Source organism: Gobius niger (genome assembly GCF_951799975.1).
Source record: "Gobius niger genome assembly, chromosome: 12".
NCBI lineage: Eukaryota > Metazoa > Chordata > Actinopteri > Gobiiformes > Gobiidae > Gobius > Gobius niger.
In genome coordinates, this window is record NC_136863.1 from 20,413,543 (window position 1) to 20,431,365 (window position 17,823).

Here is a 17,823-nt window from a genome sequence, read left to right on the forward strand (position 1 = left end):
CTCTTTAGCATAACATATTTAAAAGACAAGTTATTTAACAGTGCAATTATGTATATTCTGTAGAGTTAAAACGAAATGCCTATTTTTGTATCCTAGAGAGAGACATTTTGTACTGAATGATGTGGATACTATATGCATTTGGGGACATGTTAAAAATGTCAAACTGTATGGAGACTGTTAAAAAGGCTCTGAGGAGCTTTTTCTAGGCTTCTGCACAGCTTAACACTGAGTCCATTGAAAGGCCGACTGAGGGCTCGAATGGTTTATTTATGGGCCACGCTGTATTATATGCAAAGCAATGTAATCTGTATAAATGTAAAAACTGGAATATAAGACTGATACTTGTAATAAAAACATCTATACATCTTACAGAGCATTTGTACGTAAAATTGCTCATCCGTCAAGATCATTATTCTTCTCCTTTTTCTTTTTTACATAAAACATACAACTGCATTAAAAATCAAACAGCACATCTTTGAATTAGCAGCAGCAGTTAAGAGTATAAAAATACAAAAAAATCAATACTTGAAAAAGACTGAGCAGTACATGATCCCCTTTGTAACTTCATGTGGATAACACTGAACACACACAAATGATAGAATGTGCGACCACTGTCCAATGATTGGTAAAACCACTTTGTCAAATGTGGTTCTTGGAGCAGATCTGTCTATTTCAATACTTCATAAAGTTGTTAAAATACACTTTAGCTAAGAACAGCAGAACAGGACAGTTGTATGTTCATGTCTCGCCCTCCATGGGCAGGTCTGTCGAGTTCGGCTGCTCTATGGCCTCGTCTAGCTCTTTCATAAACTGTTTCAGTGAATCCAGGCAGCGCCCCTTTATCTCCTCCAGGTTCTTCTCCAGTGGAGCCTGCAGCAGATAATCCAGACTGGGCTCTTTCTCCACCAGCATCTTCACCACTGTGCGAAATGTCTCACAGTCCTGTCTGTAGTCCTGGAAACAGAACAATCACACCAGGAATGTCACTTCTATTGTTTGCGATTAAAACAAAACACGCAAAAGGAAAGCTGTGATCTAGGTAAGGTGAAAAAAAAAACAACAGACAAATAATCCAAACCAGACACACTCAACAGAGTCCATGCATCCCCAAAAGCTCTTCCACATCTCACAAGAACTGGCACCATCACTTAAACGTTGACAAAGTAATTGTGGTTGAAGTGCTTGTATTGTATCAATTTCTTAACTTTGTTAAGTAATCCACATGTTCATAGTTTTATACAAAACTACAAATATCAATTTAGTGTAGAGAAACTTTATAACTTTTATATGTTCATGTTTCCACCTTTTGGTTGTAGGTCTGATCATTTTATACGGCTCTGACGCAATTTGATGCTGTGATTTTCAGAAGCCAAAGCAATTCCTCATGAAATTCATATGTAATTGTTCAGACCTTTAAACGACCCAGTTGTGAACTTAATTGTAAGAGGCTTTCCCCAAAACAGCCGTGTGAAGCCCTATTCAAGTCCATGCCGGCTGAAACAAAAGAAAAGTAAGTGTCGGGGTATGTTAGTGGTGCTGCAGCATTCTTTCACACCACAATGTAACCTGCTTTCACATCCTTCTTAGATTTTACTGCCAACACAAAACGGCTGGTAACTTTTTATTGGTGACAGAGGTGAAAACCTAATCTTTATCACCTGGAGAGAAACGGGCTAAGTGCGGCAGTCTGAACTCGACCCACATGAAGCTTTAGGGTTCAGCAAGCATTCAGTGGTTAAATAAGGTCTGTGTCCGTGCACTGACTTAGAAAGGCTAATTTTGACTTACTATAGACAGAGTTTTAGATTATATGGTGATTATGGATCTTTTAGTACATTGCTTTACACACATTCAAGGAAGACCTGGTCTCTATTATAACTTAAGACTCTGACCCAGTTACTTCAGCATGCCAAATCTTTAGTTTACTTCAGCATGCCAAATCTTTAGTTTACTTCAGCATGCCAAATCTTTAGTTAAAACTAGTTTTATGAGTGGGACTACTACAAGGACTACAGTCTGAAGGAGACAGAAATGCCCCAGACTGTGGGAGCTGTGGCTTAATGTCAGCAGATCATGTCAAGCAAATTCAAGGTCCCACATAATGATAGTCTTCAGACCAAACCACAAGAAGACTCACGACACGTGTGGCCATTTTCACACACCATCCAACAACGCAACTCTGAACATTTTCTGTATAGCAGTGACAATGATCACTCATCTTTAAAAATGATACATTTTATGATTCTGTAAATTATTCTTTATATAAGTCTATCCGAGACAAAGTGCTGGCGTTAAATGGCTCAGATATTTGTACTATGATCCCCTTATTTTCATGAATCTGAATCTAGCCCAATTTTATTTAAGTGTATGTATGAGATTTCTTGTTCCATATTGAAAGAAAAAGGTTGCAGGACAAACTAATCTTTAGGCCTGATATTTGGGGGTCACACAGGATGGACCACAGCCCCAAGAGGAGGAACTTGGGGCCTGGAAGAAAGCCTTAAATGTGAACTATTGTTTAAAACAGATGCTTGTGACGGTCCAAAATGTGAGCATGTACAGAAGAAAATGAGAGTGGGCTCTGTAGAGCACACAGCTTTCACAACATGTTTAGAGAGGTTATGCTCATGAGCGCTGAGGCAGGCAGGGGTCCCGTATAATAAGGGAAGTAGGCTAATGACTTGAGGGCTGGTACACATTAGAGGATATTAAAAGCCATTCTAATCACTCCAGCCACAAACAGGACCTCCTTGAGCAGTGGAAAAGGATAGGTTTCATTTTCACTACTGAGAGTAGTCATTTTGTGAGTTCTATTTTCTTCTTTTATCTATTTCAACCTCAATGTCTCGCCCCACTCTACACCCCCTTTCAAATCTGAACTGTCCTGTCCAGTTGTGATGAGCAACATGCACAAAAATAAATTGTGGGGAATTACTAACAACTGGCATTCGGAAAATAATGAAAGCAGTTGGAAGAAGAGAGTAATGAAGTTTTACAGTTTGGACTTGATGAACATGTGTTTGTAGAGCAGGAGTATCCAAACTTTTTTTCATCAGGGGCTGCATTTCGAAGTGTATACCTGATGTGGGGCCACAGTCAGTGCAGCGAGGCATTCAGCTTTTAAAGTAATTAAATTTTCATATAAGCTGACATGTGCCTCTTTGGCGAGAAGCCAGAGACACAAAGTAGTTTAAGTTTTGTTGTGGAAAATGATTGTTCAGTACACAGTGAAGAGTTTACACTCAGCACATGTGTTAAAATAGTCTCAATTGGCAGGGAGAGCTGGTGATGCGTAATATCCAGAGATGTGCCACAATGGGTGGGCCGCCAGCGCCCTGCAGGAACATTTCTGTCCCGATTTACCAGAACAGATAAGTGGCACTGTGCTGCACCTTTGAACATCAGGAACAAAGAGCACCAAGATTTCTGATTCACTTGGCAGTTCAAAATGATTTATGAAGAAATAAACAAAAGTATGGATTCAACCCATGCTCAGAACAAATTGCTCTCCAAAATATTTAGCTAGAAGTGCATGTTATGAAGAAAGTTGTTAGAGAATTTTGAGTTGGAAAGACTGTTGCAATCATAAGGTTCTTGAGTCATCTTCTGTACTCTGTAGTTGAAGTGTAGGACATCCTACACTTCAACTACAGATAAGATAAGATAAGATAAGATGGTACTTTATTGATCTCACAGATGGAGAAATTGCATGTACAGAGTACAGAAGATGGACAACGCCTGTACGACTCCGCTTCAATGGTTTAAATTTACAACTCGCAAAGAATGCAATTATTTAAATGCTTAATAATGCAATAAATATCCTTTGCAAACAACAACATACCCTGTATCCATGTGTCTTATTATATAAACCTGCCGATTAGATGTATAAAAACATGTGGTGAATGCATACAATATTTATAGTATTTAGTTTACTATAAATATTAGCAGTAATTCGGTCTTCTTTGAAATGGTAATGCTTCTGGACATATAATCTCGTGAAAACATGTATGTGTGTGTGTGTGTGTGTGTGTGTGTGTGTGTGTGTGTATGTGTATGTGTATGTGTATGTGTATGTGTGTATGTGTATGTGTGTGTGTGTATGTGTATGTGTATGTGTATGTGTATGTGTATGTGTATGTGTATGTGTATGTGTATGTGTATGTGTGTGTTACACGTTAGGCCAAAAACAAAGTATGAACAAAGATAGCCGTATGGAAAAGACCTCTACACTACATTTATCAATGGGGGTGGGACTGGAATGGTTTGAGGCCATTTTTGAGGGCTCAGGTCATCTTTGGACCTAAATGCTATTGAAAATGTGAGGTGACCAGTCCCATCAGCAGTTACAGGCGAGGATTCACTGCACTTTCTTGGCCAAAGGAGTCAACACAAAGTACTGACTAAAGGCGTGCCAATAATTGTGACACAGGAACTTCTTTGTTTTTGTCTGGAACTAATATTTCTTTTGCAGAGACTGGAGGGTTTAGTAAATATTTTGAGTAAAATGTTAAAAGGTTAAACAGAAAATAGGATTCTTCACTGCATTGTTTCTCATATTTAAGAGAGGTGCCAATATTTCTTAATGGGACTGTAAATACATATATATATACATATACATATTCTTATACATATACACACATAACATATCTAAACATATATACAACAAGTATGTGAACCCTTTTTTCTACTGTTAAAGTTTACTGTTATGGCCAATAAAAATATGTCAACCTATCGTTATTTGGGTGGTATTAGTTTAAGCAGACACTGTTAATCATTCTTGTGATTTCAATAAAGATCAGACCAAATTTTATGACCAATTAAGCCAGAAGTGTAATGTAAGAAATTCCAGATGGTTCACATACTTTTTCCTCCCACTGTACTTATCTATTTATTTATTTGGGGTATTCTGCAACTTTTAAACTGACTGCTTCAACAAGTGTGGCAGAACTTGTGCTTTTTATTTAGGAGATGTAATTGTTTTAATCTGATGCCAATGTTTTAGGGCTGTGTTAAAAATGAAAGAATTAATAAAAAAAATATATTTTTCATGGCAGTGCTTTTCTCTGACAAAGTGATATAATTATGTTGCACAAAGGTGATGTAGAGGCCATGACCAGTCAGAGCAGTTACTACCTTCTCAATTTCCAAAGCCTTTTCCTTAATGGCCTCCAACCGGCGGGCCTTCAGGTCTAGCTCTGGTGTCGGCTCTGGCTCCACAGTGGTGGCAGCAGCAGCAGCAGCGGCAGCGGCAGCAGCAGCAGCAGCAGCCACCTCCACCACCACCTCCACCTCCTCCTGCTGCTCCTGCTCCTCCTCCTCCGGCTCAGCTACAGACGCAGGAGGGCTTTCCTGGAAGGCCAGAGGTGAAAGGTGAGTGCTGAGGTCACTCTGTTTAGAAACCAGTTCTCATTTCAAAGTGATTTAAATGGAAACAACTTTGGCCTTCAACAAGCACTGACATTGTGTTTTTGAATCAAATTTAGTATCATAGACTAATAGTTAGTCTTGTAATAAAAACAGGGCTGAATCCCTATATTTTGTTTTGTAAAGAATATTAAGTGGTTGCATGTAATGATTTACCTTTGATGTTGTGGTGGTGTGTGGAGGCTCCTCTTTAGGACTTCCAGGTGGTGGTGGACTTGCAGGAGCAGCAGGCTTTGCTATAGAAAAAAGAAAGAGAAAATTACAACACACAAACAAACTTTGTTAATAGAACTTTAGTTTGCTCTTTGCTCAGTTTTACTAATCGGTTTCTCAGGTGGCTTACACTGTAGTGCTTTTTCCTCTAGTTCTTGAAAAAGAACTATCCAGATCAGTGGAAAAATAACTTTGAAGCTACGGAAAGCATGAATCACTGGCCTAAACTGATGTTTCAACTCCTTGTATAAAATACAGCATTACACTGAACTAAGCCAGGATAATAATTCAAAGCAAAAGCACCCAGTAAAACCAGGGTATCCCTTTTCCCAGGCGCTAAAATGTGAGCATTGTGTAAGTATAATTAACATGTTCTGGAGCACCTTGACCCTACACATGCACGTTGCCACTGAAACAGATGCTTTGCTGTGAAACTGGAAAAATAGTCGTTCTCACAAGCATTAACCCATGCATAGGTACAATTTCTAGTCTTCAAGTTTAGTACTATAATCTTAGATAAAAAGAGCGATACATACATGCGGTGTTTTCATGTGTGGTAAATTTGTGTAGCATGTTATCAGGTAGGGGTGAAAATTGGCATTTTAAAAACATTGATTCATACTCAACTCATGATTTAATGTTTGGCAATATTAGAAAATTAGCAGTGACTATGTTCACTATAACGTACGATACAAAGCGGTCAATATTAAAGCAATATTATGATTTACAATTAATATGAAAATACACGATGTACTGCATAGTAAGCTCCTAGCTGAACTCATCATGTCCAAATATAAACAAAATACATTAACAAACATCTCTTAAAGCTGCCCTCAGCTATGTCTATGATTTTTTGTTGTCAGTAGGTGGAGTAGTGAACCCTGCTCTGCCTCACAGCCTCCCGGTGGCTCCTTTGTAATCATCAGGAGGAAAAAGACCTGACAGCTCCCTGTAGATACTGGATTATTAAACAAACAGACATTTCATCAGGATTTCAGCAGAGCAGGTCGGTCAGATGTTTATCAGTTCACGATCTTTTGTGAACTTCTGTCATAATGCTAAACTGACTGTGTTAGCCTCTAACTGTAGCTGCGGCTTCAAACATTTGTGATCCCTACACGTGTATGTGTTTACATGGTGAGGGGTGTGCTGTGAGGCGGTGCAGCGCTCGTCTGCTTCTGCAGGACAAAGCTAGCTCGCTGTTTCGAAAGGTGGAGATGCAATGTGGAAATTATGCAACCATTCTGGTCCGGCAAAATGGAGAAGCTGACGCACATGCATGTCTTATAAGTACAATTTACAACATAGGTATCTTCCAGAGTGTCATATGAATGCATCAATACTCCTAAAACCCAGGGTGGTTTGAATCATATTGTATTACTTACATTTTTGTTGACTGGAGGAGTTCTTGTCAGAAGGTCTTGGGCCAGAGCTGGAGGAATGGCTTCGTCTAGTTGGAGAACGATCCCGAGCACTCCTACGTCTGTAGTCAGTATCTTCCCTACAAAACGCCAAATGCAAATACCATTTAACTGCATAGATGTTTTTCAATCAAGGCAATCTTTTTACTATGACTTTGACCAGCAATAGAAGAGCTACATCTCACTCCATTACCTCACTGAATCTCGACCCCTATTACGATAAAAGTTCCCCCCTCTGCCGTTGTTTCTGCGAAAGAAAATACAAAAATAATTACATTTTGGAAGTATAAGACAGAAAAATACATTGTTTGAAGTAATACCTATAATTATAATGTAGACAAACTTCACTGTCTGATTGATACATTATCCTCTCCAACTAAAACTGTGTAATACATTTATCGCAATAAGAGAAGATGGAACTTAATAGATCTCAAAGTGGAGAAATACATTAACTCTTTATAGCCTAATGCTCATTGACTGGATCAAGACCAAACAGGCTTTAGTTATTTATGCTGCATGTTAACCTTCACTACGGTAATTGTTTGCCCACAAAACAATCTTTAAGGTCTTAAGGTATGAATGAGCTGGAGGCACCTGGTAGTCCTGACCTGGGGCTGAACTCCAGCTACTTCTCAAACAGAGCAGGTCTAACAACCCTCCAAATTTTACGACTCTGGACCTATTTGAAGTAGCCAGGACTCAGCCTGACATTTGCCAAACATTGACTAGATGTCTTAAAACATCAAACAGCTATACATCATAGAAAGATGCCTTATTGAATTACTAATGACTTCAAATCAAAAAGTAAAAGCTTACAAAAAATGACTCAAATATAGGTTTGTAATACCTATAAACCATAATTCATGATAGTTTGATCACTGAACCCTTTCAGCAGTGGCACAAGACCCGCAGGATTTTGGTATTATGATTGCAATTACAAATGCAATTTATGTTTAGAATGCTTGCTTGTATACTTGGCTCAATATTGCACCTTTCTGAGGAACCTGGAATTCAATTATTAGCCTGTTGCTGTTTTTAAATGTAGTTAAAATGACTATAAATTGTCCTGGTTTTGCATGTATTCCAGCTTGTTCAAAAATCTATTGTTTGAATTGTCTTGCATTGTGTTGTCAATTGTTTCTTAGCCAGAACTCCCTTGTTAAAATTACCATTATATAAAAAATGTAATTAAATTCAAATTCCGTTTCCTGGACATATTTTAAACATGTCCAGGTGCATTATTTATTTTTATGTATTGCAGCAATACTATACAATATATGGATGAACCGTTTGTAGATTTCTAAATGACAGGTTTCATACATAAGATTGGCGGTAGTGTAAAATAAATTTTAAAAAATGGCTTGCCATTCATTCATTCATTAACAATGTACTTTTATATATGCAGAAATGCAGTTGCAACACTCCCTGATGATAATAAAACATAATGACATCATTAAAGATATGGGATGTTTCTGTAACCACTGTCAAGTCTATTTGAAATTCTATCTCCATCTAGTGAGAGAATTTTGGTATTGCAACAATTAAAGTCAATTAAAGATGGATGTGTATAATAACATGCACAAACTCCTTTAACTGATATGACATGAATCGGTCACAGTAAAATGTATAGATACCTTGAATCTAAATGATGTCTCAGATCATCTCTGTTGTGGCTTAAGTGAGGAGGCTGTCCATCCTACAGACAACATTTTCATTAAAATGTAGCTTTTCTTATTTATTTGATTATTATTATTATGTTGAAATAGTAACGATCAGTGACACTTACATTTCTCATTGGTGGATTTCTGCGAAAATTTCCAAATCTATCTTCATTTTCATAAAAAGGCATGTCGTTCTGTGGGAAATTGTTGTTCCCTTGACAATCTCTTGGATTATGGTAGGGCATGGTTTCATTGTACATTGGGCCATCAAGTCCTCTTCTGTCGAAGTCTCCACCCATCATTGGGCTTCTTCTTTCAACAACATTTACAACTCTATGAAATGTTACCTGTTTTAAAAAAAAACCCGCAAGGTCCAACATTACATATTACAGAAACATAAAACGAGTACACTAGCACCAGTGCCAGTGGTTCTCAAAATATTTTTTCTGACCTACCTCTCTGCCATTTCCAGGATTCCTCATGAATTGCTCATCATAAGCCTCTCTGATGGTTGGTCGGCCACGCTGAAACACTACAAAACAGGAAATTCATCTGTATTGCACATTTATAAAAACTGCATTATAAATATGCATTACGTGAGGTTTGAAACAGATCAGACCTATACGAGCAAGGAACACATATATTTTGAGAAGAATGGGGGGCATTGGCAAGACAAGCACACAGAAAGCACCCATTTAGATGACAAGTAATGTGAGGAGAAATAAAAGCCAATGGTTATTATGGGTAAATGTGACACTATGAGGTAAAGCCATGGTTTGATGTTAGTTTCAAGAGAGCAAGATGGCCTCTGTTTACTTACTGATGGGGGGGACGCCTCAACTGCTATAGACTCAACAACAAAAAACAACAACAACAACAAATGTGAGGAATTTGTGCTCAGTCAGACTTTAGCAATGCTTCTACCAAACTGTGAACAGATTCGCAACAAAGTCCCTCTTTAGATTTAGTCTCGTTAAGAAAAGCAAAGTAGCATTAGCACTAGTGCGCCTAATGCATCCCATGGTTAATAAAATACTCACTTTATAACTGTTTTACGAGCTCAGTGACACCGTACGCCTAAAGCTTTTCTCTCACTATTCCAGGAACAACAACCGCTTTCACTGGCATTACTTTATTTTGCTGAAAAATACTGCAAAGATACATATTACGTAGACCGTACACTCACTGCAACAAATGCAACGCGGAATCTACTTCCTGTTAAGAATCTACTTCGACGCTCGCGCGACTACAAAACAAATGGTCTACTGGCCTCTTGTGGCTAAAGCTCGCACTGCATACTTTCATATGAGCGAGACATTTGTGATCAAATTAAAAACGATTGGTTAAGTGCGTATCACGTGACCATCGTGACCTGCAGGAGTTTTAGCCATGTTTCATCACAGCTGAAAAGCATCCAAAAATGTGATCTCTTGGATGAATCTAGCTCAACAACGACCAAGTCCGTACAATGGGAGATAAGAGAAGTCCCACGAGGTAACGCCGTATTTCATTTTTTTCAAAATCTCTTCATAGTTAGATAGTGGTTTTACCGAACTGGGGCTTTTCATGGCAGCTTCTGGTGTAGTTGACGGGAAGTTCGATTATTGTAAAAAGGCTGACGCTTCTTGCTTGTCAGAGATAGTGTCTGAGGTGTTTCTTGTCTCACTTGCATGTTCCTCTCGGTTTGTTTTGTATGTTTGAAAGGCCAAAGCGTCAGTCCAAGTCCAGCGTAGACGACTGCTCTGGCTACTGGGACTGCAGCGTGTGCACGTTCAGGAACAGCGCTGAGGCGTTTAAATGCTTGATGTGTGATGTCAGAAAAGGCACGTCCACCAGGTGAGTGGGTCATAGCTGTTTATCAACAAATTAATGTTTCGTGTGGTCTTGACAAGACCCTAAAATGTGATGTCGAAATGCTGGGGCACTTATTATACATCAGTGTTCCCAAACACTAGAGGCGAGATGGGTAAGGTTGCCCAAAGACACAACAAATCACTGTAGCTGGGATTGATCCTCTGGCTTTTGGATAAATAAGCAAATGCTGTACCAGCTAGACCACCCCATGAATCAAAAGTATATGGAATCGAATTATTGTTTCTAAATCATAAAATATGTTTTGTATCACTGTCTTTGTATGCATTATGCTGAACTGCTGATCATTTATTTTGTCTTAGTTTTTGGGGAATATCTCTGTCGTTACTCTGTCCTTACTGTCGTTAGCAAAAACTATTTCAAAGTTCACAAACTGTTTGTCTGTTCAGTAAAGAATCCCTAGTCTCCAAAAGTTTGAGAACCCCTGGTTTAGAATACCCCATGTCAATCCTTTGAGGATTTGTGGATTTTAAATGATGGCTATATCATCAGAGTTATGGTGTTTTGTTTTACACAGAAAACCACGGCCTGTCTCAACACTTGTTGCTCAACAAGCAAGTCAGCAGTTTGCTTTGCCCATACATCACAAAAGGAGAGAGAGGTCAGAGAAAGATAGAAGTGAAAAAGAAGCATCACTAAAAAGAAAGAACTCCAGAAATACAAGGTATGTTACAGTTGAAACTTATCAATAAATAAATCATCAATCAGTTTTGATAATTTGTGTTTTTATTTTTAGACCAAGGTTAAAAAACATTGACAGGAGCAGTGCCCAACATCTTGAGGTCACCGTAGGAGACCTGACTGTAATAATCACAGACTTTAAGGAGAAAGTTGGACCCACATCGGCCTCTGCAAGTGCCGCTTCTGCTGAACAGCTCAGCCCCAGCGGCTTCAGCTCTGACAACACTGAGCGGGACGCTTCACGATGCTCCTCTCCGCATAGGGAGAACTCTTCAGTGAACGGAGACACTCTGTAGCTCTCTCAGGCTGCTGTGGTCTCTTCTGTACCTCAAGTCAAGTTACTGTTATACTATGGTCATTCAATTATAAATAAATGTAAGTTCTCCGCTGCCTTTTCTGGATGACATTACGTTTCATGTTACTTTCTGTTATAGCGAGATTAATAATGATGTGTTTGTTAAGGACAATACCATAGTTTAAGTACAAAAATGTGAAGTTGTGTGACCATTTTTAGTTTGTTTTGAATATATTAGCACATGAGCATTAAGTGTATTTTATTTCTAATTTTGTAAGCCCATCTTCTGGCTTCCGGCTTCCTATGGATGAACTCATTCAAGATTGATCTGTAATATACTTTTGTAAAATATAAGTAGAGTTTATGTTTAAAGGGTTTGCCTTGTATTTAAATAAAAATAATTTAAGATGATAAGAGCACATATTTCAATAAAGTTTTTTTTGTGTTTATTTTGTTTTTCTAAACGTCATATTCTCATTCCTTGTAAACAAAACACTTGCTCTCACCCTTGATGTATAGCATGTTAACTAAGATGAAGAGAAAACACGTTTAAATGATTTATTAAGGGATGTAGTTAAACCATACCAGGAAGTGGGAGGAGCGTAAAAATGTAAACATTATCTGCTTTGAGCTTAGTTAGCATTGAGATGGGCAGCTAAATCCAACGTTTAAAATGCAAAATGCGATGTTTCCGTCATGTTTTATTTCTATGTATTGTTTTAACGTTGTTTTCACTGGTGTACGTGTTCAGTCAGCTAGCCTACACGCTGGAAGTTCGAGACCGATGGAGAGAGCTGCGTGGAGCCGCCCACAGAGGCCTCGACTCCGGGCAGCCTCTCAGGAAAACGCGTGGTCCCGCAGGCCCTTACGAAAGACTGCATAGGTATGTGTGCACATTTAAAATAAAAAATAATGAAAACATAAGATCGTTAACAACAATACTAAAGTATTGTATTGTTGTAAAGTTACTATAGTTTATTTTTCGAATTCAGTCAAGTTTATCATTACATTGTGTCAGACATTATGATGCAAATGTTGTAATAGTTTAATACGGGGAGACATTATTAATATTATCATTTATTTTTAAACAAAATTTCAGCTAAACATTGTAAATATTTATATTGGTTTAATAGAATAAAAACATTTTCACTGCCTTGTTAACTGGAGGGAAAGAAGCTGCATACATATCCTGTTCCAACCAAATACATAATATAGTAGTTTGCTTACACATCTCTGCTCTAAGAAAATGTAAATGGGTTAATTCAGGAAAGTTTTCATTCTGTTAGGTGTAAGTCAGTTTCTTACTGGAGTCCATATTGGAGACTGCCTGCAGATGTGTGTGGAGTGAACTGCTTTTTGGAAACGTCTGATGGGTATGACTGATTTTGTGCATCTCTGTTCAAGAAAGTGCCTTTGAATTTCTCCCTGACACTGACATCTTTGCTCCATGTTTATAGACAATGCTTTGTCGTGTTCCACTGTGGCTTGTTTATATGACTGTGTTTTTTTTTGTGTTAGTCAAACCTACTATAGACTTTTTTAAAGGTTGTCCAAATTCTGTTTAAGGCTTTAACTGAGCTCAACATTATGTTTCCGTAGGTTTTGCTGTTAGGTAGAAGCTCAGGGTTTGTTTGTTTTTTCATAAGATAGCCCAAATAACAAGTCCGTTTTTTTTATCTTAATCCTTTTTTCCCACTGCAATAGTTTAAATTATGTTTGTTTGATTTGTAACTGAGATTGTTTTCATGTCATTTTCCTTATACATCTTTTTGTAGAGAAGGACCAGTCAAGGAACCTCATGATGAGAGGAATCATCTAGCTGTGGTGGCCTGTGGTCCCAGGCTAGAAGAAACACTCACTATGTTAAAATCTGCAGTCCTCTTCAGCAAAAAGCCTTTGCATTTTTATATATTTGCAGATAATGAATTACAAGGAAGCTTCAAAAAAGCTGTAAGTGCACTTTTTTTCTTCTGGTACGATATTGAAAAAATTTACTTCAATGTGTTTTGTTAATGATTATTTCTTTTTCTAAAGCTGAACTCCTGGCCACATATTGTCAGGAGGAAATTTAACTTCACCATCTTTCCCATCACTTTTCCTAAAGACAATGAGAGAGAGTGGAAGAAGCTCTTCAAACCTTGTGCATCTCAGAGACTTTTTCTGCCTGTGAGTCCACACATCCTTTTGTCTTATCGATCATGTTGTAACTGCCTCCTAACATGTGTGTTTGTGTTGTCAGCTGATTCTGCAGGAGGTGGACTCATTGCTCTATGTAGACACAGATATCTTGTTCCTTCAGCCCGTGGAGGACATCTGGGCACTGCTGTCTCGTTTTAACTCCAGCCAGTTAGCTGCGATGGCTCCAGAGCACGAGGAGCCCCGCATCGGCTGGTACAACCGTTTTGCCCGACATCCTTACTACGGCAGGACGGGCATCAACTCAGGGGTCATGCTGATGAACATGACACGCATCAGGGCCAAATACTTCAAGGTAAAAAAGTCTGGTCAAGTTGGTAGTCCTTAGTGACTGCCTCTAGTGCAGGGGTGGCCAACCCGCGGCTCTCGAGCCGCATGCGGCTCTTGGCCAATCAGAGTGCGGCTCTTTGCATGATTGGATATGTTTAATACAATGCGGCTCTTTGCAAAATAATTGGTAAATATTTCCCATAAACTGTAACAGTCTTTGACCAAAAATCCAACCATCGTCCTACAGACCCTGTTTCCATCTCTACATGAATGAGAGTCCGTATCTCTCTCCTTTTCGAGGCGGCGTGTAAAAGGTGCCCGTGCGGCAGCCTCACTCAAAGCAGGATGTAGGTAGAACAACAGGCAGGCAGATCGTGGCACTAGGATTAGCTTCTGTGCGTTTCAGGTTCCTGATCAGCTACTCTTTATTTGATGTAATTTGGCCACATATTCACAGAAAAAGATCAAAATTAGGAAATGGAAAAAAAGCGGAGCTCTTATTAAGCGTATGATGCGAAGCGCGACATCGTAACGCGGAAATACGCAAAGTCATGACTTTTCTTTCACACGTGCTGTAACTGTAACAGATGCAACTTAAAACAGACTCTCAGATCCTCCAGAGGCTCGTGGTTAAAGTTCATGAACTTTGTGCAGCCGAGAGTGCGTTCTCTGCACAGTCCAGTCAGGGCGTAGCTGCAGGCACTGAGCGCACAGGCCAGGGGCGAATCAGAGAAGGGGGCTCAGTGGGCAGGGCCCCACATACAAACACACCCCAGCATTAAAAAAATAATAATAATAATTTTAATCTAATTCTGTCTCAGTCAGAACAGGAAACACAAAATGTCATTTAATATACATGTATTTCAATCTTGTTGAGGAGTAAAACCATTCAATCTAACACAATTATAAAAAATAAGAAATAAAAAGGCATAAAGTTATAGTTTATTGTGATTAAATAAAACGGTCACATTCTATTTAATCACAATAAACTACCGCCCCGGAATCTCGCTAATGGTCGGTGCCTTTGTGGCTCTTCACAGGATCAAGGTTGAACATTTCGGCTCTTGGTCTCTGACTGGTTGGCCACCCCTGCTCTAGTGTAACAAGTGTCACCAGTAGAGGTCAGTGTTGTATAAGAATAATGCCAGTGGTGTTTTGTTTTCTATATTTTGTTGTGAAGTTATTAACTGCATTTTGTAATGTGAGATTTGACATGTTTTTTGCTTTTATACAGAATGATATGACAGCAGTTCCTTTAAGCTGGGAAGAAATCCTCATGCCCCTTTTGCAAAAGTATAAACTCAATATCACCTGGGGAGATCAGGACCTTCTTAATGTCATATTTCATTTTAATCCAGGTTTGAGTTTCTGCATACATAGTGTTTTGAACAGTGAGCATCAATGTCATTATTTACACATGCTTTGCTTTTGGCAGAAAACTTGTTTGTGTTCCCGTGTCAGTGGAACTACCGTCCAGACCACTGTATTTATGGCAGCAACTGTCAAACAGCCGAGCAACAAGGTGTCTCCATTCTCCACGGAAATAGGGGAGTCTTCCATGATGACAAGCAGCCAGCTTTCCGAGCTGTTTATAACGCCATACACAAGGTACGACTATAGGCTACTTATTTTCTATTTCTCTCCTCTTCCCTCTCTCTTGTGACGCCACATAATACTGGGGACAGATGGAGACCAAGTTTCCTTTGTGAACAGTTGTAAAAGAATCATACATTTTGGACTGACATTCAAAACCACTCAAGACCAGTTCATTTTAGACATATCTGCTGTCCCATTTCAGTCGCTCTTTTTATGCCACAAAACCATACAAAAAATATGTTTAATACCATTGCCCACCACCAAAAGAGTCAGATACTAAAAAGCACACAATATTTAGAACAAAAACTAAATCGACTGACTAAAAAGTGTGTTATGGCCGAGGCAGTGGATGGTCCCTTGTTCTGCCCTCCTTCGATCTGACGTGTTGAGTCCAGCGCTGCGGTCAACACTTAAGCAGCAGACTGGTGAAGCAGGAGAAGCTTCATTAGCCAGTCTCCATCCATTATCGCCACAGGCCTGAGCTGAGCCTCTGTCAGTGCGGCCAATGTTCCCAGCCATTAGGTAAACGAGCTGCTTTCATTATGGGGCACTGGGCCCTCATGCCTTCATCAGTCTCTCAGGCAGCGCAGATACACACAGCAGAGTCCACCTGGTTTCAGGCAGGTGCACTGTGTCTGATGGGCGTGCTGGAAATGAACAGCAAAAAGGCGTGTAGTGAAAAATAATAACATTGCTTTACTTCTTACTCTTGTACTGATTTTATTTCAATAGGCCTAGAGATTAATAAGCCTGTGATTATGTAACAGGCACTATGCATGAAAATCCCCATATTGGACCAATAGCGTGGAGTACTAACCTGCCCTTTGTTTCAAATCTCTCAAAAATATTCGAACATTACAAAAAAATCATTACTTTGGGTCCAGTAAGATATTAAACAGAAGACACACTCAGCTAACCTCTTAGACAGTGCATTCCCAAGACAGGCTCAGCAGGCCAGCCATGAGTGTACAGTATAAAGGGCAGCACCATTATCCAGCCAAGCCCACATGAGCTGTAAAATTTTAGTGCTCGTGTTAGTTTGAGACATCATGATGGCTGTGTGGACGGCATTCAAGCAGCATCCACATAAAATCAATAGGAGGCTGTTAATAGTGCTTTATGCCCCGCTGTACTATATGAAAGACAATAAAGAAAGTGTGCTTTGAGTGGTTTAATTCCTGGTCAAATGAGAAGTTGTAAAGAAATAATGTATTATTTAAGACTATTGTTAAAGATTGAGTGTATAGATCACTTTTGTGAAAATTAATGGAAAGACAGTAAGTCAGCACGAAACAATGTAGAACCTCAAGTCTAAGTCTAATGAATGCTTTTTTTGGTAGTACCGATTTGGCGAAGACTTGGAGGAGTCACTCCTGGAGCCACTGGAAGAATCTCTGAGAAGCACCACTCACACGTACTGTGGGCGGAGCAGCCACCTCTTCACCCAGAGGCTGAGACAGAGTATTCTGTCAGTTCAACAGGAGGTTCCACACGGGAGATGACAGGGTCACATCTCTAATACCTTTTAGGATTAGTGTTTTTAGGCCACAGTGGGAGCCATATTCTATTAAAGACACTCCTGTGGAGATGAGCTCAGCTCTCCACAAAGCAGAGGCGTTGACTTGGCTGTTACTGTTATTGGACTTTGGACAGGGTAACTTTTTTAATTTAAAATGAATGTAATGTGTTAGCTCTGTTTTAAAACTGCACAGACTTGATCTTTCCACTGTGACACTCCGAGCTTCCAAATAATCACTTTTTACTGCCAGAAGTGTTGACAAAGTTTTATTTAGCCTGAGACAGAATGCATTATTCTATATGGGCTTCTAATTTTAATAGTATTTAACATGAATTGTTGGTTCTGAGGTACTAAATGTTTCTCAATTGAGATTATCCAACTTTTTTACGTTTTGCAGTATTTATCTATGGTGACAAACATATTCAGTAGCCACTCCTTGAAAGTTTTACAGAGATTGCATAAACTGGTTGATCACTAGTCTAATACTGATGCCACTGTGTTGTTTATTACTTTATAACTGTAGTTGCTCAATGAGGGCTGGAGGTGTCATCTGTCCGTTCATTTGCACTTTTACTTTGGGATTACGGATTGTGCTAATTGTTGCTCCTGTTTCAGAATGTGTTCAATGGAAATTAAATATATATGTGTAAAAGAGAATAAATACTTTTATTTCAG

General features: G+C 39.0%; 3 protein-coding genes across 6 annotated transcripts; 2 read left to right on the forward strand and 1 right to left on the reverse strand.

The window, feature by feature from the left end:
• Positions 1 to 574: 574 nt before the first annotated feature.
• Positions 575 to 9,891, reverse strand: LOC306971247 (uncharacterized protein). Of its 3 annotated transcripts, none has more exons than XM_079567463.1 (10): positions 9,760 to 9,891; positions 9,540 to 9,569; positions 9,175 to 9,251; positions 8,845 to 9,066; positions 8,693 to 8,754; positions 7,252 to 7,305; positions 7,023 to 7,138; positions 5,581 to 5,660; positions 5,134 to 5,349; positions 575 to 954 (listed from the first exon to the last, which is right to left on the reverse strand). In XM_079567463.1, coding segments are annotated over exons 2-10 (1,044 nt in total). In that variant the 5' UTR covers positions 9,541 to 9,569; positions 9,760 to 9,891; the 3' UTR covers positions 575 to 738. The 3 variants fall into 3 exon arrangements, with proteins under 3 accessions (XP_079423589.1, XP_079423590.1, XP_079423588.1); XM_079567462.1 differs by having other exon boundaries at positions 576 to 954; positions 9,540 to 9,562; XM_079567464.1 differs by lacking the exon at positions 9,540 to 9,569.
• Positions 9,892 to 10,080: 189 nt separating this feature from the next.
• On the forward strand, positions 10,081 to 11,742 carry LOC306971658 (YY1-associated factor 2-like). Of its 2 annotated transcripts, none has more exons than XM_079568001.1 (4): positions 10,081 to 10,213; positions 10,424 to 10,555; positions 11,109 to 11,255; positions 11,328 to 11,742. In XM_079568001.1, exons 1-4 carry the CDS (start codon positions 10,188 to 10,190, stop codon positions 11,566 to 11,568), a joined length of 546 nt encoding a protein of 181 aa, XP_079424127.1. In that variant the 5' UTR covers positions 10,081 to 10,187; the 3' UTR covers positions 11,569 to 11,742. The 2 variants fall into 2 exon arrangements, with proteins under 2 accessions (XP_079424127.1, XP_079424128.1); XM_079568002.1 differs by having other exon boundaries at positions 11,334 to 11,742.
• A 433-nt stretch (positions 11,743 to 12,175) lies between these two features.
• gxylt1a (glucoside xylosyltransferase 1a) lies at positions 12,176 to 17,422 on the forward strand. Its single transcript, XM_079567461.1, has 8 exons — positions 12,176 to 12,450; positions 12,854 to 12,940; positions 13,343 to 13,517; positions 13,602 to 13,733; positions 13,807 to 14,058; positions 15,268 to 15,391; positions 15,469 to 15,641; positions 16,970 to 17,422. The coding sequence occupies exons 1-8, from the start codon at positions 12,248 to 12,250 to the stop codon at positions 17,129 to 17,131; spliced, it is 1,308 nt and encodes a 435-aa protein (XP_079423587.1). The 5' UTR covers positions 12,176 to 12,247; the 3' UTR covers positions 17,132 to 17,422.
• The last annotated feature ends 401 nt before the right edge of the window (positions 17,423 to 17,823 follow it).

Excerpts from the sequence above, each read along its gene's own strand:
- LOC306971247 (XM_079567464.1), bottom strand. Across the intron at positions 5,661-7,022 it reads CTCCTCCAGTCAACAAAAAT|CAAAGCCTGCTGCTCCTGCA; the intron begins GTAAGTAATACA and ends TTTTTTCTATAG. Across the intron at positions 955-5,133 it reads AGGCTTTGGAAATTGAGAAG|GACTACAGACAGGACTGTGA; the intron begins GTAGTAACTGCT and ends TTCTGTTTCCAG.
- LOC306971658 (XM_079568001.1), top strand. The coding sequence starts at position 10,188 with ATGGGAGATAAGAGAAGTCCCACGAG. Across the intron at positions 10,556-11,108 it reads AGAAAAGGCACGTCCACCAG|AAAACCACGGCCTGTCTCAA; the intron begins GTGAGTGGGTCA and ends TGTTTTACACAG. Across the intron at positions 11,256-11,327 it reads AAGAACTCCAGAAATACAAG|ACCAAGGTTAAAAAACATTG; the intron begins GTATGTTACAGT and ends TTTTATTTTTAG.
- gxylt1a (XM_079567461.1), top strand. The coding sequence starts at position 12,248 with ATGCGATGTTTCCGTCATGTTTTATTTCTATGTATTGTTTTAACGTTG. Across the intron at positions 12,451-12,853 it reads CCTTACGAAAGACTGCATAG|GTGTAAGTCAGTTTCTTACT; the intron begins GTATGTGTGCAC and ends TCATTCTGTTAG. Across the intron at positions 13,518-13,601 it reads AAGGAAGCTTCAAAAAAGCT|CTGAACTCCTGGCCACATAT; the intron begins GTAAGTGCACTT and ends CTTTTTCTAAAG.